The sequence below is a fragment of the Desmodus rotundus genome, chromosome 6 (assembly GCF_022682495.2).
Source record: "Desmodus rotundus isolate HL8 chromosome 6, HLdesRot8A.1, whole genome shotgun sequence".
Classification (NCBI taxonomy): Eukaryota; Metazoa; Chordata; class Mammalia; order Chiroptera; family Phyllostomidae; genus Desmodus; species Desmodus rotundus.
The window spans coordinates 119,323,414-119,346,113 of NC_071392.1; the positions used below are offsets into that span (position 1 = coordinate 119,323,414).

The window sequence follows — 22,700 nt, forward strand, 5'->3', positions numbered from 1 at the left end:
GGCTGGCATTCAATCCACTGAGCCACACCAGCTAGGGCTGTTTTCAGGGGTTTTAAATGGACACTTTTGTGCCAAGAACATTTTATTCTGTTTGTTTTAAAATAATATCAGATTTTGGAAAAAATACAAAAATAGTATTATATATTTCCATACACCTTTCACTCCTAGTTTCCCAGATATTATCATGTTGCCCTGCTCACCTTCGTATTTTCTTCTTCTCCCTCTAACTTTATCTTTACAATTTTTCAAAAACATTCAAAAATAATTTGTATACGTGGCACCCTTCTACATCTAGATACCTCAACGTGATGTCCTAAAAACAAGGACATCCTCTTACGTAATCACAGTACACTGATACAATATTTATTATGTAATCTACAGATCTTATTCAAATTTCACCAATTATCCCACTAATATCCTTTATAAGACTCTTCTTTTAAATGTTCTGTGGCTGTGGTCTTGGTGAAGTAATTCCCAGCCTTTTCAGGAAGGTGTAGTGATGTACTCAGCACATGCAAAGAGAATTGGAGCCTCACTGATTTTCAGGAAAAAGACACTAAAACCTTCTTTCAGCTGTGCATGCAGACACCTGCCTTCCAAGAAAGAGACACCAAATGAAGGCTCATTTATTCCCTAAAGCATGTGTTATCAGAGAAGTTTTTGAATTTTTTTCTTCCTTGTGCAGGGCATTTGCTGCTGCTTTCCTGATTCCTCATTAGACTGAGAGAACCCACATCCAAAATATCCTGGAAGTTGTTTTTGCTTTCCTCTTACACATCATAACAAAGTAATTTCCTATTTCAAATTTAAAGCAAAAAGGATGCACAGGGCTTGTGGGATGCACTAGTTCCTACAAGCAGGTTAGTCCATTCCCAGCTCCTGAGACCATGGCTCCGTTGTAAAGGAGTAATAAGAAACCAAAGGATAACAGCCTAAGTAAATGCCCATCAGAAAGGGGACTAAATACATTCTCGTGTATACAATTAATGTAATACTGTGCAACCATTCAAAAGAAGATGCAGCTGTACATGTCCCAAAATACATTAAGCCTAACAACAGAAAGTGGGTTAGTCATTTTTGACTCTGCAGAGAGGAATTGGGGGCTTGGGGAGATAGAGGTGGAGGAGAGATGTTTATAATAAACCATTTTGTAGCATCTGACTTTCTCATTTTTACCATGCACATATGTGAGGTGTTGAGGACGGAGGTCATGAACGGTAGGCAGGTAGATAGATGACAGATAGATAGACAGATAGACAGATAGACAGACAGGTAGATAGAATGAATCATGAGTGGGTGGATTTAAGACAAAAAGTTTGAAAAAACAGCAGGTTCCATATTCTCTAGTTGCACCTTTTGTTTTTATTTTTTTAAAGATTTTATTTTTAGAGAACGGGGAAGGGAGGGAGAAAGAGGGAGAGCAACATCGATGTGCCAGAAAAACATCTGTCGGTTGCTTCTCTCACACCCCCAGCGGGGGAGGTGGGGCCTGGCCCCAACCCAACCTTGGATCCTGACCCAGAATCCAACTGCGACCTTCCATTTTGTGGGGGAAGTGCGGGGGGTGGGGGCCCAACCCACTGAGCCACACCAGTCAAGGCTTGCACCTTTTGTTTTTAAAGCAATCATTCCCTTTTCCATTTTTTACCACGGTTTAGTCCCCTCTTCTTAGCAGGAGTCTTATCCTCCCTTGGGTATAAGACACAAAACAGACCTAATCATGGATACAGTCTGAACAGAACCGCACACTATGCACAACCTCCAACACACTTTTTTAGACTTGGAAGTGTAGGGGGCAGGGGAAGATGAGGAGCTATTCGGGGCAATCTAAGTGGGATCTTGTCTCTCTCCGGGTCTCAGACTGGCATTACCTCCCTCACCCTTCCATTCCTTCTTCCGCCTTACTCCCCACCCCCACTCCAGACCCAGAGTATGCAGACGACTGGACTGGCGCAAATTGCCGCCTACTTGAGCCGCCACCCCCGGGGCCGCCTCGTGACGTCAGGGCTGAGCGAGGGGGCTCCGCCTCCTGGATGCCCATCCCCTCCCATCCCTGCGACCGGTACTTGCCCTTTAAAAGAGCGGGGGCCTGCGCCACACCGCGGGCAGCAAGACGCACGACTGCTTTCCTGGAGCATCTTTATTTGGTCTTCCACCCGCATCTCCCTCCACTGGTCCAGCTGCTATCCTCTTCGCGCAGATTTGGGCGAGCACGGCCATGCAGCTGGCTGTGCTTCTCGGCCTCCTGGGAGCCACGATGGTGGCCGGTGAGTGGGCGCTGCGGGTTGTTCAGCACCGTGGACAGCGCCGGCCTCTGTCTTTCCCTACGGTCCGGGAATCTTGGCTGGAGGATAATGGGAGAGAAGGAGGGTTAAGTGGAAGGATTCTCTCTCTTGCTCGAGGTTGTTAATTTCTGCTCTCCCCTGTGTGTTTCGTTTCAACTTCCCGCTCCACCGATGACTTGGAAAAAGGCAGAGGTCTTCCTAGCCCAGCCAGAAGGGTCTCAGTCTTTTCATATGAGTTTTCCTGTGGATAGGAAGAAAACGAGCCTGTGCCTCCAAGGCACGTTATGCTCGCTTCTAAATTGTAAGGCTCTCTCTGCCATCTAGAGAGATGCTGTTATAGTCTTATTCTCTATCTGTATATAAGTATTTGTTTGACTTTTTAAAACCAGATAACCAAGGAGTGACAGGAGTACCTATAATGTGATAAAGTCGGCACCTGTATATTTCCCTTTGTTGTTGTTATGATATAAACATGATGAGATAAAAGTGTGTCTCATGTATATGATATCATCCCTTTTTTATTATCATGTTCGCATGTAGTATATGTATGTGTGTTCGTGTATATGTGTGTACAGGGTTAATGTAATATTTTTCTGTATTTTGGAGAGAGGTAATTTCACACTTAAGTTAATGTATTTTTAAGTTATGAATGGAAACTTCAGTAGATATTTTCAGTTTTGTATTCCAGAAAAAAAATAGATTATAAAAATAACTACAAAAAGATCTTTGGAGTAGTAAAAAAGTTGTTTTAGTCAATTTAGGAGGATGAAATTTTTGTCTTTTTATAATTGACATATCACTTGATGAAATATTTGACAGTGTCTCTTGATGTGGAAGAATGTGGATTAATCTTTCAAACTAGCTCTGGAGATTTTAAAAAAGAGTGTGTGTGTGTGTGTGTTGAAGTAAAGTCACTAGGAGTATTGAGACCATTGAGAAGTAAATAGAACACCACCAGATTAAACTAGAGGTCTTCTTTGGCTGTTTTAATGAACTCATAGAAAAATATTTTTTTATCTGAGACTGAGATTCTAACTAGATTTGAGGTATTGCCATCCAGGAATATGAAGTTTCTATTGACAGCAATCGCTGGATCCAAAATGCAAAGAGAAGAAAGGAAAGCCAGTGGTAATTTATTTCATTGCAAGATACATACATTCAAAATTTTCTAAAATGTCTGCATTTTTACAAGTTGCCTATAAATGTTCTTAGTTCAATTAAAAAAACCCAAAGGAATAATTTAGAGTCTTTCTGGTCAAAAATACCTTCGGAAAGGCATTGCTTAAGAGGCTAAAGCTGTGCTATACGTTGTAGCATGGACCACAGTAACAATGGCATTTGTGAAGCTTATTTAACTGTAATGGCGAAATACTTATAGCTCTTACGTAAGAGAATATTTTAAGAAGGTTTCATATCTTAATATGAGCTAAAATGGAAACATTATATTCTTTAAAAATGTTTTAATTGAGCTATAATTCACCATAAAAGTCACCATTTTAAATTGCATTATTTTGTGATTTTTAGTATATTCACAGATTGTTATAACCACTATCAAGTTTCAGAACATTTTCATTACCCCCCAAAGAAACCCCATATCCATTAGCAGTTATTTTCCACTCCCACCTCTCCCAATTCCTGGAAATAAGATAGGATAACCTTCAAGCAGAGTTTGTTATTTAGCGAAATCACAAGGCTGGGAAGAAACTCAGGGAACCATATGGTTCATTTCTTATCATTAAGAGCTTCTGGAGGGAAATCTACACATTTCTATAGTAACTACTGTGCACTCTAAAAATTAATATGAGTGAAGTAGCTGTATGATAGCCATATTATACCAGGTTAAATGGTTTCTGCATTCAGAAGAGCCTGCTTAACTTGTTATTTTTTAGCTGTATTATAAATCTGGTATGAAACCTTGATAGTCTTATGAGATATTAATACTTTGGGTGTTATTCTCAGATTTATTGTACAATATTATTTTATTTTTTCCTACCATTTGACTACTATATTTTAACATAGTCACTGGATTTTCTTCTGTGCTTCCTGTATCTGTACACAAAAACAAGGTAACTGCTTTTGGGGAATCAACATGTTTTGGTTATTACTTTGTTGTCACAGATTCTGTTGGAAGAAATACAATGGCACTTTTATGACTCATTAAGATGCACAATGTACTTTTACGAGGAGACCCTAGTTCCTTTCCATCAAAAAGATTTCTGAAGAGCTACAATCAGAGAAACAATGCTACTTTGTAATAATAAATATGAGCTACGAATGGTTTAGAGCAATAAAAGAAAAATATTTCTCTCCGTCCAAATCTGATGACTGTTAATACTTTGGCAATATCAGTAGTTAATTTTTTAAAAAGTGCCTATTTTACACTTGTGAAGGTGAAAAAGAGGGAAGTATTAGCAAGAAACTGTAATACCAAAGTTTAGTAAAGCTACATTTTTAAAAAGGCATCTTCTAGTTTACTACAGGGAGAATTCTCTCAGTAATTACTGATTCCAGGTGGAAAGAGTAAGTGCTAAAGTGGGAATGTTCCCAAATAACAGCCTTTGGGGGGATAAAATAGTGGCCTGGTGTAGTTGGATCCTGGGTGCCGAAGGTGGGCCATCTGGATCTTGACTGAACCACATGTCAGGAAGACCGTGGGGTCTTCGTACCTTGTTAGCTACTTCTTAAACATTTTACAAATCATTTTAACATACTGAATAACTGGGCTTCTTGAAACAATTGAAGTAGATTCCAGGCTATGCTTAGAGAAGAAAAATTCAGTAAGGTGAATAAATGGAATAGGTGTTGTATTTCTAGGTTGAGCCCTATGATACGTAATTGATTGGAGGGGGTGGTTAAAGAGGCTTGGGAGCAAACATTTTGGGAGGAAAGGTCAGGTTGCTGGTTATAAATAAACAGCATTTGAGTAGCTTACATCTCCAGTGTCTGAGAGTTTTGCTGTTTCTTCAGCTAGCTGTTCTCTTGTTTCAGGGGCCTAGAAGAATATTCTGCACTGAGCTTCTCCTCCAGCAGTGCCAGGAGAACTGAGGCAATGAGCCTATATGTATATAATTGCTTTGTGCTTGTCCAGTGGAAAAGGCTTAGACAACATAAAGTCAAAGGGAAATATAAAAGTAACAAAGTAGCTTTGAGAGAAAAAAAAAAAGGCGGCACTGGAAAATTCAAATCACCTGAAGCATTTCCTTCCTAAAAAGACAAACATACAAGGTCTGTCCAAAAAGTATCCAGCCACATACTATGAAAAATAGACACTTATTGAAGAAGATACAAGATACAAGAAACATTGTACATAAGACAATGACACCTCAGTCCCCTTCAAAATAGGCACCCTGGGACCTCACACAGTTTTCCCAATCGCTATCAGCTGCCCCCACTGTATTTTCCTAAATCTCATTGATGGTCTGAAACTTCTTCCCTTTCAAAGGTGATTTCAGTTTTGGTAAAAGCTAGAAGTCACAGGGCACCAAATCTGGGCTGTAGGGGGGCTGAGTCACCTGGGTGATAGGGTGTTTCATCAAAAAATTCTGCACAACATGTAATATGGGAGCAATTGCGTTGTTGTGATGAAGTGGCCCATCACCAGCTGCCATAGCTGCAGCCTTCCAAATCATTTGAATAGTTTCTGTGGAGGAATGTTCAAGCTTAACACAAAATTTGATGCAGATTCATTGCTTTACTTTCTCATTTTGAATGTGACAGCCACACAGTACACATGCTCACTCAATTGTGTCTACTGCCTCCACTGACTAGTACAGTGAAGTCCTCATTGTTCACACATGCACATTCCAGGCCACTCTCCTTGGCTGCCAGGTTACATCGATTTCACACAAACCATTCTCATAATATTCACAATGGCTAGGCTTTTTTTGGACAGGCCTTGTACTTCAATCTGATTTAAAATAAGCAGAATCTCATGGAATTTAATTTAAATGAATTATTCTTTTTAAATGCTCTCATAAGTAGTTGTTAAACTTAAGTAACCTCATAAATAGTTGTTAAACACCTATTTGCACATATTATGGACTCAGTGCTCTACTGGTAGAATTAGATGTGCCCCATGTTCTCTGCAAGGCTGCAGACAACATGGGGGTGATAGACAGCATTGACTGATACAGACACATAAGCAAGCTTGTTCCCGCAAAGAGCTGGGGGTAAAAACAGGGTAGAGATATTGTGAGATAGTCACAATCATGTTTTTATAAAGGAAGTGAATTTGGGAGAGGATGTTTTGGGGGGCAACAGGAATAGGCAAAAGGAATTACAAATTCCTGCTCATTTTGGATGGGCAGAAGGGTGGAGGAGAGCACCCTGGTTGCATTTAAATTAAGTTTATTTAAAACTTTTCATTGAAGTATAATATACATATAGAAAACTGCACAGATCATAAGTATACAGCTTAATGAATTTTTCATGTATTGAACACACCTGTGTGATCAGCATCCCGATCAAGAAACTAAACAGTACCAGTATCCCCAAATCTCCCCTTCCTATGGTTTAAATTGATTTATACTGGATATAATTTGGCATTCATTTCCAAATCATGTTTAGGACATTGCTAGGGAGAATAGCTACGTGTGTGTTAGTATGTGCGTGTGCACGGCTCCTGGGGCAATCATCCCCAGCTATCACCACCCTGTACAGCTCTGACTCTGCCCCTCTCTCCAGGTATTGCATGTGTGGGGTGGGGGAAGATTTTGTGTTTGGGTTCACGCCACTTTCTAAATCAACTCAGGTCATTTCCCATTCTTTTTCTCTTTCAAAGCAGTCAGTTCTATGCCAGCGGATAACAGGAGCCACAGTGAAGAAATGGTAAGTTGAAATGGAAGTGTAGAATCTAGACTTATTAGTGTATCTAGACTCTAGGTTCTCTTACTCCTTATTTTACCAAACCAAACAAAATAAAAAGTGAAAACAAACAGACAACAAAAAAAGACAACGTGGTCTTACAAAACCAGGTTTTCATCCTTGAGAGAATGGGGGCAAAGGATGTTCCTCCTTCCCTGGGCTCTCAACTCCTTCCTGATGGTTTAGTGCCCCTGAGGATAACTGTGTCCTCACACCATTTCCCTTTCAACTTGCTCATAAATGGGTGTTAATTTCTCTTCTCAGGGTGATCCTGGCCCGGTGCTTTCTTGCATTGCTCTGTGGAGAGGCCTTGGAAGTCTCATTACAGTCCAGTAAATCTATATCCCTGCCCCTCAAGGATCCTTTATCAGTACAGGTCGCATAGCCAGGCCTCTCTGGACAGCAGTAGCTCTGTGTTGAGTAGTCTGCCATCCCATTGATACCAGCTTTGCCAATCTGCTTTTGGGTTCCCCCCCAGGTGACTCGCTGCATCATCGAGGTCCTCTCACATGCCCTGTCAAAGTCCAACGCTCCACCCATCACTCCTGAGTGTCGACAAGTCCTGAAAAACAGTAAGTTTCCTGCACTGCAGGAGACCTTTGTCTCTGGAGTGGCCCTTGCTCCTGCTCCCTCTAGTTCACCTTCCACTCTGCCTCCAAATGAACCAGAGATATAACGTAGTGGGGGAAGTACAGACTAGGCTAGTATCTGGGGAGATGGAAAGATAGGGCTTCTAGTCCCTGCTCTGCCACTTAATAGCTTTGTGACCATGGGAAATATCCCTTACCTCCCTGGGCTTATTTCCTCAAAGTAAAACATGGGAGTTGAGCTCAGAGATAGTCTTTGAGATGTTGATTCATTTCTTAAATTCCTTGGTTCCAGAATTTGGATTCTCAGAACAAGCTTTCTTTCATTTGGATGCAGGAAGATGTGGGGAGTGCTTGTTTGTGATTGGAGGAGGAAGGATTGAGTGTTCTGGGAATGTTGGAAGATGAAAGGATACAAGGAGATTTTTTAATTATTCTTCTCTTTGCCTTGTACTCTTGACCGTGATGATCTTCCACGTTAGAAGCTGGGAAAGGTGATTTGGAAACCCTGGCCTGTTTACATGACAGGTTGGTTAAGCCATTTCAATGCAGAACTTATCTGAAGGGAGGTGCTACTAAATAGTACCAGGATTCTGAGCCTGAGAACTGAAAAGGATGAGGGTAGAAGCAGAGCATCCAATGAGTCAGAGCAATAACCTTCTCAGTCTAGATGGGGATGTTTTCTCTATGCAAATCATCTTCTGTTGAAAACAAAATTTGAACAGTGATACGAGCAGTATCCATTGGGAACTGACATTAAGAAATCAATTTTGTAAAACTATGCTGTGCCTTTTATGCATGAAGTCAAACTGATTTAAACAAATCCAAAAAAACTGCTCCCTTCAACACTTTTCTCTGTTTTTAAATTTTTAGCCAGGTTAGGAACAGTGTCTTTTTCTTCTTCTTTTCACCTTCAAAATCTTTCAGTGCAAGATAATACTCTTGCTATTGCTGCACATGAACCCCCGAGCATAAAATGGTAAAAACAGGTATTAGCAACCGACCAAAAGAGTTGCCTGGGGGGACTCAATCCACCATTGGGACTGTCAGGGTAACTGTAGTAGGTGTGGGGGCTCAGGCCTGTACTGGCCCCCTGGGCCCAAGTGGAAGTTTCTCCATCACTGCCTACATGCGTACTTACAGAATTTCTCCCCAATTTCCTTTTCCAGCCATCACAGGGAATGAGTGAGGGCAGAGTAGGTCTTCAGGTGGGGACTAAAGATTGCTCCTTTGGGCAAACCCATCTTGCTACCTTCCTCCTCCTTTTTTTGTTTACCAGATGGGTGCAAAAGTTTGAGATCTGTCATAGTAGGTCATCAAAAACCATGATTGGTTAGAAAGAGCTGTTGTATGTAGGGCTCTGTTTGCCTGGCACGATTGATTCTTAGCCCTAAGGGGTCTTTCGATGTCTGCTGTGAGAGCTCCAGGGAAACTTGTAAAAAATAAATGACCACCCTGGCTGGTGTAGCTCAGTAGATTCAGCGCAGGCCTGCAAACCAAAGGGTCACCAGTTCGATTCCCAGTCAGGGCACATGCCTGGGTTGCAGGCCAGGTCCCCAGTGGGAGGTGTGAGAGAGGCAACCACACACTGATGTTTCCCTCTCTCTCTTTGTCTCTCCCTTCCCTTCTTCTAAAAAAAATAAAATCTTAAAAAAAAATGACCCATGTCTATCAGGACCCATAAAATGAAGATAGGGAGGATTTAAGAGCCCCTCTGAGACTGCAGACTCAAAAGCCAGCCAGGGCCAGACTAACAGATAATACAAAGGAGTAAGGCAGGGCAGGAAGACACTCCCAAACTGTAGAACGCAGGTATCTATCTAAGGGGGAGCAGGTACTTCTCAGCTCTAACCCTACTGTGGAGAAGTACAGACTCTGTAACCAGATCTTGGGAATTTTTTTCCAAAAGAAGTTAAAATTGGGATTTTTAAATACATCTCCTGGTATTTAAGTATTGTTCCTGAATTAGAATTTATTAAAAATGTTATTAAGGCCGAACAATTCACCTGTGGGCTACCAGTTTGTGACTTGTGCCCTATTCCAGTTTTCTCTCCCTTGCCGACACATCTTAAACTGACCCAAAGACTGGTGGGGCCTTTAGCCAACTGGATGGATGGATTCCTTCCTGCAGCCTCCCTCCCACCCCAGTCCATCTCCATCTCCATTGCCAACCTCTCCAGCACACCTCTGGAGCCATCATACACTTATGGAGCAAAACGAGCATTTGGGGAGTAGGAAAGAATCACTGGTTCCAATTTCTTTTTTTTCTTTTAAGTTTTTATTTATTTATTTGTTCAGTTACTATTGTCTGCATTTTCTCCCTATCCCTCCACACTACCCCAGCCAGTCCCACCTCCCTCCCCCACCTCTACCTTCCCCCTTGATTTTGTCCTTGTGTCCTTCATAGTAGCTCCTATAGACCCCTCTCCCCACTACACATACCCTCCCCACTCCCCTCTGGCTATTGTTACATTGTTCTTCATTTCAATGTCTCTGGTTATATTTTGTTTGCTTTTTTCTTTTGTTGATTATGTTCCAGTTAAAGGTGAGATCATATGGTACTTGTCCCTCACCGCCTGGCTTATTACAGAGGGCCCAGAGACATATGAAAAGATGCTCAGCATCACTAGCCATCAGAGAGATGCAAATTAAAACCACAATGAGGTACCATCTCACACCAGTCAGAGTGGCCAACATAAACAAATCAGCAAACAAATGTTGGAGAGGATGCGGAGAAAAGGGAACCCTAGTGCACTGTTGGTGGGAATGCAGACTGCTGAGGTCACTGTGGAAAACAGTATGGTTCCAATTTCTTAACAGGTGTAAGAATCTCTTTCACCAGGTTGATCTGGTCATCCTTGCGACATCATAGGGACAGAACAAGCATTTTCTCCCTTCTACTTGAAAGTAAGAGTGAGCTTTACACCTTGGTTTTACAGATTGACAATGACTGTGCTTGCTAATCACAGCCCTCCTCTGATCTCACCTGCGGGGGCTTAAAGCTAAATTTAGGAGCAAGTGCTAAGCCTCAGGCACAAGCTGCTACAGGCAGCACATAGTTAACTGCAAAAAGGTAAAAAATACTTCTGTTCCCAACCAGCAGGCAGTAGGAAGGGGCCACACAGCCTCTGCCCTGGGAAGCTGAGACCCTGTCTGATTGGTGGCAGTATTTCAGCTGACGCTCAGAATGACGTCAGTATCTGGCCAAAGCCTCCCTGCTTCCCTGTGCCTACCTGGCCAGCCCCACCAGCCTCATTGCTGCACATATCACCACTGGCTCCGAACAGGCAAAGGCACTGGTGAGGGGCTCGCCCCCAGGTGTCTGGGTGTGAAAGTTCAGGGACATCTCAATTGTCTCATAAAACCTGAGAACGTTATCATGGCAGGCTGGGCTTCAAGCAAGGAGATACAGACGTTCCAGTATCCCTTGGACATATTTTGCAAAACAGACCACTTTTTTTTCTACTTTGTAAATGTCAGTTCAAATGACTCACCAGGGCCATTTAATAAAATTACTATGTGAACCACAAATATAATTTCAAATTTTCTAGTAGCCACATTAAAATGATAAAAAGGTGAAATTAATTTGAATAACATTTAATTTTATCTAATATATTTTCCTTAATATATAATTTGGATACTTCCAATATATATAATATATATTATCCAATACATTCAAAATAGTCATTTCCACATATAATCAATATTAAGTATTGAGATATTTTACATTGCTTTATACAAAGTTTTCAAAATCTGGTGGGTGTCTTACACTTATAGCACATCTCCGTTCGGACCAGCCACATTTCAAGTGCTAAATAGTCACTGGGGGCTGGTGGCCCCTACAAAGGACAGTTCAGATGTGGACCCAGAGCTGTGAGCGGCCTTGGCTTCAGGCATTCTCCCTGAACTCAGTGACCTCAGCTGAAACCCAAATCTCCCGGCTGACAACTCAGACAGTGTTAACTGCATATCTCCTTTCATGGGATGTCCTTGAACTAAGGATGACTTAGTAAAGGAGCTGTTGACATTTGGAAAAGATGGGGGAGGACAGAATTCAATTTAAATATCAGTTATTACCATCTACTGTTGACTCATGAAAACACAAAGATAACTCTGTATACTGGTTTTCATCCTCAGCTTTGAGAACATGTTGGGCAGATGGGACCCGAGTGAAGGCAGAAATGGTCTTTCCCCTGCTGTGTAGTTTCCTCAGGGGAGAGGTATACATCCTTCTTATCACCAAACACTAAGTAATGATGTCACTTTCTGCTAGGTTGAGTCTACACAGTTGACTGGGTAATAAAAGTCTGGTAAACTAATAATTAAAAAATGTTCAATTCTCCTTTGATCCTGGTATTTCTTATTTTGGCTATTTAACTTGATTTAGCTGGATTCTAGTTAAAGCTATGAATACAACGTTAACTTTTCAATTCAGACCTAGAGCAAATATGGAAAGAATGGTCCTATATCACACCTCTCTGAGTCTCAAGTTCTTAGTGTGCAAAAAGTGAGGTTGACCCCGACAAATCCTAAGGTTTCTTTTGGTTCTAAATTATAATATTTTATTCTCTTATTATGTATTATTGATTATGCTATTATAGTTGTCCCAATTTTTCCCCTTTGCCCCCTTCTGCCCAGCACCCAAATTATAATATTTTATAAACCTATATACTTGGATTTCAATTTGATCATTAGTAGTACCAATGAGAAATGCTGGTTAGGTGCTTTGAAAAAATAAAAATATAGAGAGTTTATTATTAGACTGAAACATAGGTAAGGAGCTTTCATACCATTTGCTTTTAAAATGAGTATAGTCTTTATTAACTTGAAAAATTATCCTAATGATTTGCAGGGTCCTTAGGATCTGTAGTAATCACCAAGGCTAGTGCTTGTTTAACCACAAGCAATTCTGAAGTTATTCTTACTCTTTTTAACTTTTCATTACAGGTAGAAAGGAGGTTAAAGATGAAGAGAAAAGCAAAAATGAAAACACAAGGTTTGAAGTAAGATTGTTAAGAGACTCAGCTGATGCCTCAGAAGCCCGCGTGCCCTCCAGTAGGGAGGACACAGGAGTCCCAGGGGAGACGGACACACAAAGCCCGTCAGCAGCCAACACAGAGGGAGGTGGTCACAGCCGAGAGGGAGCGGGCGAGCCCCAGGGGAGCCTCTACCCCTCTGTCAGTCAAGTCTCCAAAGAAGCAAAGATACACCATTCTGAGAAGAGCGAGGGAGAGGACAGGGAGGAAGAGGAAGGAGAGAAATATCAGAAAAGAGAGCATGGGGGTGGTGGCAGTGAAGAGAAACACCTAGAAGAGCCAGGAGAGACACCAAATGCCTTTCTTGACAAAAGAAATCAGGGCACAGCTAAGAAAGAAGGGGAGGTAGTGTCCAGATACGACACACACTCGGCCAGGCTCCCTGAGGAAAAGACACACAGCCAGGAGAGGAGTAGCCAAGAGAGTCGAGAAGAGACAAGGAGCCAGGAGAAACATGTCCAAGAGTCTAAAAGTCAGCCTGGGAGCCAGGAAGAATCTGAGGAAAGTGAGGAAGATGCCAGCCACGAGGTGGACAAACGACGCTGGAGGCCACGACATCACCACGGGTGGAGCAGGCCTGACAGGTCCTCTCAGGAAAGGAATCCTCCCTCTGAGGCACAGGGACAACCCCATGAGCAATCTGAGGAGTCAAACGTGGCCCTGGCCAGCGTAGGGGACAAGAGGGACCGTTATCCCACCCACTACAGGGCTTCAGAGGAAGAACCCGAATATGGGGAAGAAGTGAGGAGTTATGCAAGGGTCCAGGCTCCTGAGAGCCTGGAGGGGGCACGATATTGGAGCAGAGGAAGTGAGAAGTACAGGGCTCCCAGGCCTCCCAGTGAGGAGACCCAGGAGGAGGAGGACAAGAGAAATCGCCCCAACTTGGAGCTGGACAACATGGCACGTGGATATGGTGAAGTCAGTGAGGAAGAGAGGGGTCCTGAGTGGGGATACCGCCACCGAGCTAGGGGAGGGGAACATGGTGCCTATTCTCCTCCAGACAACGAAGAGAAACGATTTTTGGGTGAAGGTCGCCACCGTGTTCAAGAAAACCAGATGGACCAGGCAAGAAGGCACCTGCAAGGTGAGTGGCAAGAGCAGGACAGAAACTACCTCAACTACGGTGAGGAAAATGGTGAGGAAGGAGCCCTCGGGGCATGGCAGCGGCAGGAGGACCAGCAAGACACTAAAGACAACAGGGAGGAAGCTAGGCTTCAAGGCAAGCAGTATGCTCCCTATCACACCACTGAAAAGAGGAAGAGATTAGGGGAGCTGCTCAACTCGTACTACACCCCTTCCCAGTGGAAGAGCAGCCATTTTGAGAGAAAAGACAACACAGATGACAGTTTTCTGGAGGGTGAAGAGGGAAATGGCCTGACCTTGAATGAGAAGAATTTCTTCCCAGAATACAACTATGACTGGTGGGAGAAAAAGCCCTTTGAGGAGGATGTGAACTGGGAATATGAGAAGAGAAATGTCATCCCCAAACTGGATCTGAAAAGGCAGTATGACCGAGTGGCCGAGCTGGACCAGCTCCTTCACTACAGGAAGAAGTCGGCCGAATTTCCCGACTTCTACGACTCGGAGGAGCAGCTGAGCCCACGCCGCACCTCGGAAAATGAGAGGGACAGGGCTCGTCCAGGAGTGCTGACAGAGGAAGAGGTACTGTGTGGGGATTTTGCTCAAAATTAACTTAGGATGGTTAATGTTGGTATGTTCAAGACTGTCTGAAATTGATGGGGAGAAATTGGTGGGAATTCACCATGATAATGGGCCCCTACTTAATGGAGTGGAGACAGCACCTGGGTTTGACTTCTGTCTAACATCTAGCCATTGTCCACACTGCTGCCCACCTCCTCCTATTACCGTGCTTCTCAACCTTGGCCACACACTGCAGTCACCTGGAGAGCTTGAAAAACTACTGATGCCTGGGACCCACCCCCGGAGATTCCATGGGGAACTGGGTGCTGACAGGGCATCGGAATTTTTAAAAAATTTCTAAAGGTTTCAATGTTCAGCCAAGGTTGACAACCAACCAGTGCTCTGGCATCTTCCCTTGGTTATTTGACTTTGTATCACTGTTTCCCAGGGTAGGAAAGAACAGATGGGAAAGAAATCAGTTGCTTTGGTCTATCTTTGCCAGCTCGAGGCCTGTAACAATCAGAAGTTTACATCTGGGAGAGGTAACATTAACTGAGCTGTCCCCCTTTCCTCACATTGACTACGTAGGTGCTTCTCAAATGTGAACGTGCATTAGCATCACGAGGGATGCCTAGCCTTCACAGTTTGTGATTCAGTAGGTCCCAGGTGGAGTCCAGGAATCTGCATTTCTGACAAGTTCCCCAGTGGTGGAGGGTGTCTCAGCCTCTAACACATCAAAAATTCCCGTTTATACTACCTTAAACTACAACAAAATAAATTAATCTAGGACCTCATGCTTCTGTTTTTTTGTGTGTGTTTTCCAGGAAAAAGAACTTGAAAACTTGGCTGCAATGGATTTGGAGCTACAGAAAATAGCTGAGAAGTTCAGTGGTAATCGAAGGGGCTGAAGGCTGTTGGAGCCAAGGGCCTGTTTAAGAAGTAGGCTTCACATTACCTGTTCCCGCCACATCACTGAAAGACACCATGTATTTACCCAGAGGCAGAAAGTAGAATTCACTATTCATTAAGTGCTTGAGGCAATTAGAAATGTCTTTAATTTTTGCCAGAATGCTATTGAAAATAAGAATAGCATGACTTGTAGTATATTCTTTCCTGCAAAATCGACCTATTAACATGCTTGTGACAATTACTGTGCTACCATCCTTGGAAAAAATGTTTGCATCTGTTTAAATAAAAGATTCACCCGAAACCAAAAAGCTTCATGTTCTCAGATTCCTTCGGGCTAACAGAGAGGAGTGTGATTTTCAAATCCATTCTTTAAAGTGAATTCTAAAAGACTACAGCACTAGGATGTAGAGGTCTTTGGATGCAGAATTAAAAAAAAAAAAAAAAAAGGGAAACTTTCAAGAATGTAAAGAGAAAGAGATCAGGAAAACACATCTGTTCCCCTAGGTTGGAGGAAGATTAAGTAGGCTTGAAGAACCTGTTTGGAAAAAAAAAAAAAAAACACAAAAAACAACCACTAAGCATAAGATACTACTTGAAAAAGTCTGTTACCTGGAGGGATCTGGGAGGATCTGGCCAATGGTCAGTTTTCAGGGCTGAGGAGAAAGCCTGAGTAATTGGGAAGAACTCTGGATTGGGAATCACAACATGTGGGCTGACTCAGGAAGATCCCCGGACCCTCAGGGCCTGTATGATTTCTACTGTAAGGAGGCAGGACTTGACTCTGGTACCAAATAGCTTTGGACGAGTTATTTTCCCTCTCTGGACCTCAGGTTCTTCAGTAAAATAAGGCCATCTGTCTCATTGGGTTGTTATGAGAATGATAGGAATTTTTGCAAAAGACTCAGAGCAGTGTGTGGCATGTAACAATGGTGCAGAAAATGCCTCTGCCATTGTTACGCCCGCAGCTTCTTACAGTAAGGCAGTTGGACAATTCCTCCTCCTCCCTCCTTTTACCTGTCTTTTCATTCCTTACCAATGAGTGCTTCTGCTTGGTTGATTTCTACTGTTTTGACAGTTCTGGGGAAGAGCTGTTTCCAGGAGGCAGCAAAAGTAAGTCTGGGGATCATATATGGCTTATATTCATCCAGGAAAGCCTGATTCTCCTCCTGATAGTCAAGAATTGTCTGTGCTAATTTAACCAGATTTTTTTAGATGAACTTTCAGTCTCATACTATTGCAAGAGGGTTTCAGCCTACAAGTCTCTCTCTCTCTTTCTCCCTTCTCACACACACATGCACACACATAGTGGGCACTGCTCACGGGGAGAGGTTGCTGGCAGATAGAGCAAAGCACTGCATGGTACCCAAGCTTGGCGATGGTTCACACAGCTTCCTCCTGGGCCACACCGCCTTGCCAATGCCCCGTGCATTAGCACATGCTTTTATTTTAGTTTGCAAACACACTTCAGGGCAGGGGAGTGTGCAGGCACAGATGATCTATCGGGGATGCGGGCAGCACCAAGAGAATCCCACCTGGCTTGTGTGCCCAGCAGAGTGACATTTGGAACTCTGGGGATGCCACAAGGACTACCCAGAGCCACTGATTTCTTCTTTTAATTAAAATGATATATGGCCCTGTCTGGTGTGGTTCAGTGGATTGAGTGCCGGCCTGTGTGTGAACCAAAGGGTTGCTGATTTGATTCCCAGTCTAGGGCACATGCCTGGGTTGTGGGCCAGGTCCCCAGTAGGGGGTGTGCGAGAGGCAACCACACATTGATGAGTCTCTCCCTCTTTTTCTCCCTCCCTTCCCTTGTCTATAAATAAATAAATAAATAAATATGATCTATGTTAATGGTTAAAACATCAAGTTAATGACGAAAACACTCTGGCTGTAGGGAACGTGAGGACAGAAATGCAGACGCCAGTAAGTGATGGTGGGGAGGAGCCGTCACACTCTGGGTCTGTTTTAGAGATCCATGGCAGGTAGAGCTGATGGGTTTGGTGTGGCATGAGGGAATGAGTCACAGATGATGCCAAGGTTTCAGGCCCAGAGAAGAGAGGTGGGAAGACTGCAGGGAGGGACTTCTTTAGGAGGGGAGGTGTGGGCAGCTCAGGTTGGGGTATGTTAAAATGTGACTTGACACCAAGTGGAAGTGTTGAGTTGGGCATATGGGCCTGGAGCTCAAGGAAAGGTCTGTGCTAAAGACAATGTGGGAGTCACCATCATAGAGATGGTATTTAAAGCCTTCAAACTGGGGAGATCACCTCGTGTTACACAAATGAGCTCAGGACAGCCTGTGTGCATTGGCCCCCTAGTGGGTTATTTTCTTCACTGTAGGCTGAGCACTGTTAGCTCAAAAGCTTCCCAGTGCCACACACAAATTTTACACATCATTTATTTTAAACAGTGTCCACATGAGCAAATGTTTAGACATTTAGGGCCTACCTGCTTTTGCATACTCCTGCTAAACAACGCCCAGCATCTGCTGGCCATTGATAAATACTCTTGTGGTTATGAAACCCCAAGCCTTGTAAGTTACCTGACGTTTGCTCCTCAGAGCTCTCAGACCCAGCAACAACCTGCCACACTGCTGAGCGACATTGCCAGACACAAAAGGCACCTCTCCAATTCCCCGCTCCCTGGGAGTTCCCTTGTTCCCCCCGCCTTCTCAGTAGCAAACCCAAGGTGTGGCTTCTGGACAGAATCCTGCTGTGAAGGACATCTCCCCACCCCACCTTCAAAACCTGTCAGGTGTCAGCCCCTTGAGGAAAAAGCATGTGTGTGCTACTGCCACTTCATGGTTGTATCTCTGTCTTTAATCATTTCCCAAATCCCTTCACCAATGGAGCAAGTACAGACAAAAGTAGACACAAAAAATGAAGAGGTGCAACTGGCGACCCCTAGGGTACAACAATGTTTTTCTAAACATTCATCTCGGAGGTGATGAGGAACTAGTAACAGAGATGGAGGTAGAAAAGCCAGAAAGGTAGGAGGAAAACCAGCAGAGTGATGTCCTAGAAGCCAACTGATAAACCACAGCAAGGAGAGGGGTCAAACACGTTGGACACTGCCAGCAGGTCTGCAGGACCCAGAAGGATCACTAAAATCCATGGTCAGCACACGTTTTCTTAAAGAGCCAGATAGCACATGCTTTAGGCTTTGAGGGCCATATGGTCTCTGTCACAACCATTCGACTGTGCCATAGAACGAAAGCAGCCAGGGACAACACATAAACAAATTAGCATGGCTGTGTTCCAATAAAACTTCACTTACAGGCACTGCAATCTGAATGTCATGTAATTTCCACATGTCACAAAACATTCTTCTTTTGCTCCCCTGCCATACATTTAAAAAAATGGAAAAACCATTTTTAGCTCGCAGGCCATACAAAGACCTGGCAATGAGCCATACTAGGCTGCAGTTTGCTGACCTGATTTTTTCTTTTTATCCTCCCTCAAGGACATTTTTTTCATTGCTTTCAGAGAGAGGAAGGGGGGAAGAGAGAGAGAGAGATATCAATATGAAAGAGACATTAACTGGTTGCCTTTTGTACATGCCTCAGCTAGGGATCAAACCTTCAACCTGGGTATGTGTCCTGATGGGGAATCAAATCCATGACTTTTTGGCCTATGGGATGATGCTCCAACTCAGCCACTCTGGCCCAGGCTGCTGACCCCTGATTTAAATCAATCACATTTCTTCTTATTTTTGCCTCCTCACTTCCTTGAGTCTGTCACCACATGGCTTTAGCTACCTTGTGTCACTCACAGGTGATGGAAAAGAACTGGGAGAGACCACTTTACCCACTTGTGGAAAGTACTCCCCGAAGGCTAAGAAACTTCTTTCCACCCTCTGGATTAATTTCTCTACTTTTTAAATTTGTTGGTTTAGAATGACAACACTAAAACAGATTGAGCCGACTCACATCTTGAAACAACATTCTTTAGCGCCTTGTCACATGTCAATGTGAAATTGAAATGTCAGGGATCTTTCTGGTTGTTTTACTGTCTCAGCTAAATGCCAAAAGCCCATATTTTAATGGAACTGTGAAAGAGGCAAAGAAGGGGGCGGGGTATATAAGATTACTTCCTATGCTTCAAAGATTTTGCCCATTCGCATAAAGGGTTAAAAAGCAGTGAGTACCTAATAAAGGGTAATGAGGATAGTCAATTGTTTATCAGTTGCTTTTTCAGTAGATAGCGAGCTGTTCGGATTTACTTTTCTTCCCATCTGACCTGTGCTACATAGTTAAATCCAACACAAAAGAAACCTGTAATCTATTTTACAAAAATAGAGGCAACATGAAATTTAAAGACATTAGATACTCAGGGGGCCTTTCTAGAACCGCACTTAAAAATATTCCAAGATCAGGAATATTTAGAACAGTAATTTTCAACCTTTTTCATCTCATGGCATACATAAGATGTGGCACACCAAGAAATATATTTTTGCCAATTTGACAAAAAATAGGTACAATTTTGATTCATTCACACAGGACAGCTATTGTTTTGGCTGTTGTCATTTTTTATTTGACAATTTAAGGGAAGAGGTCAGTGCCCCTGACTAAATAGTCAGGTATTGCATGTTTTAAAAATTCTTACAGCTCATTGGTTGGAAATTGCTGATTCAGAGCGACATAAACCTTAATGATCAGATTTTTAGGAAACGCCTTTTAGTATTGTGTTGCTCTTGCAGTATTTACAACCAATGCTTGCAAACAAAATGCAAATAATGCCTCTTTCAGAATTTTGTACATTTGGGGGGTGTCCTAAACTTCCCTCCTCCCACTGAATGTACAGCTATACATGGAGCAATCCACTCCGAGAGAAATCTAGAAGCTAGCCACATGACTGCCACACAGCAGAGGACTATGTCCGTACTGAAGTGGGTAGAAAAGGCTGAGACGCACTGTTGGCATAAAGTCCACCCCTGGCTCACTGCCAAACAATTGAGAGGGAACCCTCAACTCTCAGCTTATTTTTGCACCCCAGCTTTTAAGACTCTCAGCTGAGGGACGGCCTCCCAGAACACCTAGTTCGGAAAGCCAGTGGGGCTTGTGCCCACGAGACCCACAGGAATATAGCAAACAAAACGGCGGCTCTCAGCAGTGGATGAGCACTCACCACAACTCCCCACAGCTCAGCGCTGAGGGAGCAGGCAAAACCGCCCATCTCCTAGTTTCTCCCTGGAAGAGGCTTGATTGATTATTTTCCCAGCTGCTGCCTGAGGATCCAGCTTATCATCAGTCTGCATTTAGGTGCTGACAGCAGTTCTCCCCTTTGGGACACACAGGGCTTGGTGCTGGCACACCCTCAATACCTGGGAGCCTCTGAGAACAAAGACGGCAGCTTGGACAATCACAAAGGTTTGAGAGACAAACCAGGAGCTCACACTGGGCTGATTGATGAAGTTCATCTCCTACATGATACCAGTCTGTCCAGGCTGGAGAGGTGGCTGCTATATCTAAAGCGCAGGCACCAACACAGAGAGTGAAGGAAAATGAAGAAATGGAGGAATATGTTCCAAACAAAAGAACAAGGTAAATCTCCAGAAACACATCCTACTGAAACAGAGATAAGTGGTTTACTTGATAGAGAATTCAAAATAATGCTCATAAAGATGCTCACCAAGGTCAGGAGAGCAATGCATGGACAAAGTGAGGAGTTTAACAGACATGTAAGATAGAAATAAGCACAAACAGAAATCAGAGCTGAAGGAGTTCGTCACCACCAGCCCAGCCTTACAAATGTTAAAGGGGGTTCTTCAAGCTGAAATGAAAGCTGCTAACCAACTATTTAGTAACATGAAAACATATGACAGTATCAAACTAATTGACAAATATAGTTAAATTCCCAATAGTCTCACTTATACTTGTAATTCTAGTATAAAGGTTAAAAGACGAAAGAATTAAAATAACTAACTCAAACATTTGTTAATGGATACTCAATTAAGAAAGATGTAATTTGTGACATCAAAATCATAAAATGCAGTGGTGGGGTGCAAAACTGTAGGGCTTTTGTTTGTGGGTGTATCTGAAGGGAATGAAATCGCTGTCTGGAAAAGACGCCTGCACCCCCACATGCAGCGTGGCGTCCTTCACAATGGCAGAACACGGAAACAAGTGTGCCACCGAACAAATGGATAAAGATGTGAGATATATGTCACACACACACACACGCACACACACACAGGGGATTTCTCACTCAGCAATGAGAAAAACAAGAAATCCTGCACTTGCAGTGTGGACAGACCCTGTGGTAGTCGTTACACTAGGCAAAAAAAGCGAAAGACAAACACTGTACGTCATTTGCAAGGGTAATCTAAAAAAACTGACTCGTAGAAACAAAGACTAGAATGGTGGTTGCCAGGGTCTGGGGGGCAGCGTGGGGGAAATGGGGAGATACTGGTCAGAGGATACAAACTTCATCATAAAACTAGCAAGTTCAGGGGACCTAATGTACATCATAGTAACTATAGTTAGCAATACTGTATTACATCCCTGAAAGTTGCTAAACCTAACTGTTTTCACCACAAGAAATGGTAATTATGTCATGGGGTGGACGTTTTAGCTAATGTTATGATGGTAATAAGTTTATAATACGTGTATCAAATCAATACATGCTCACCTTAACTTATACAATGTTATGTATCAGTTATAATACAGCTGGAAAAAAATTTTCATACAATTTTAGTGTACCTCTAAGATAAAAAAAAACCCTAATTGGCACCACTGTATATTCCCAAGTCCCTAATCCAATGAAGAAATAAGATGGACATTACAAAATGGTTGTCTTTACTTTTTGACTGCCCCTCATTGTATTTCACATAACTCTCCTAGTGGCTGATGTCCAGAAATCAGTGTTATCCATTTATCTGCTCCAAAGGTGGATGTCCACTTTACTAACAAGACATAAACATTGTACACTTAGATGCACTCATGATGTGGGTGTACAAACAGGAGTGTTTCTCAGCGAGTCATTTTTGGGCCAGCAGCACCAGCATCCCCTGGAAACTTGTGCCCACCTGAGACCTACTGAATCAAAAACGTGGGGGTGGGGCCCAACAATCTGTGTCTAGAATAAGCCCTCCGGGGGGTCCTGGTGCACACTAAGTTTTCAAACCGCTGACTTAAATCATCAGCACTCAGTGATGGAGTAAACTACATTGAGAAAAATAACTCTATCTAGGTTAGTGTTAACTTGACGCTGGAATGTGAGATCAGTCCACAAGGCAACTGCAGGGGCAGCTGCGTGGGCACACAGGGCCTTGGTAGTGCAGACCCCCAGACTGAGTGGAATGGGAAGGACATGGAGACTGGCTGAGCCCCAAGGTGGAGACGATTCTGACGACAGTGACGAGTGGAGACCAGCCACTACTGA

The 22,700-nt window shown here is 43.1% G+C and overlaps 1 protein-coding gene across 2 annotated transcripts; it reads left to right on the plus strand.

Annotated features, from left to right (window-relative positions):
• Window positions 1-2,029: 2,029 nt before the first annotated feature.
• CHGB (chromogranin B) lies at window positions 2,030-15,573 on the plus strand. Of its 2 annotated transcripts, none has more exons than XM_024559855.4 (5): window positions 2,030-2,267; window positions 7,066-7,112; window positions 7,627-7,720; window positions 12,683-14,433; window positions 15,237-15,573. In XM_024559855.4, the coding sequence occupies exons 1-5, from the start codon at window positions 2,219-2,221 to the stop codon at window positions 15,318-15,320; spliced, it is 2,025 nt and encodes a 674-aa protein (XP_024415623.2). In that variant the 5' UTR covers window positions 2,030-2,218; the 3' UTR covers window positions 15,321-15,573. The 2 variants fall into 2 exon arrangements, with proteins under 2 accessions (XP_024415623.2, XP_024415622.2); XM_024559854.4 differs by having other exon boundaries at window positions 7,069-7,112.
• Window positions 15,574-22,700: the final 7,127 nt, after the last annotated feature.

What these genes read in the sequence shown, in the direction of transcription:
- CHGB (XM_024559855.4), top strand. Translation starts at nt 2,219, where the DNA reads ATGCAGCTGGCTGTGCTTCTCGGCCTCCTGGGAGCCACGATGGTGGCC. An exon ending in GGGAGCCACGATGGTGGCCG is followed by an intron (nt 2,268 to 7,065) that starts GTGAGTGGGCGC and finishes TCTCTTTCAAAG; the next exon opens with CAGTCAGTTCTATGCCAGCG. An exon ending in GGAGCCACAGTGAAGAAATG is followed by an intron (nt 7,113 to 7,626) that starts GTAAGTTGAAAT and finishes GTTCCCCCCCAG; the next exon opens with GTGACTCGCTGCATCATCGA.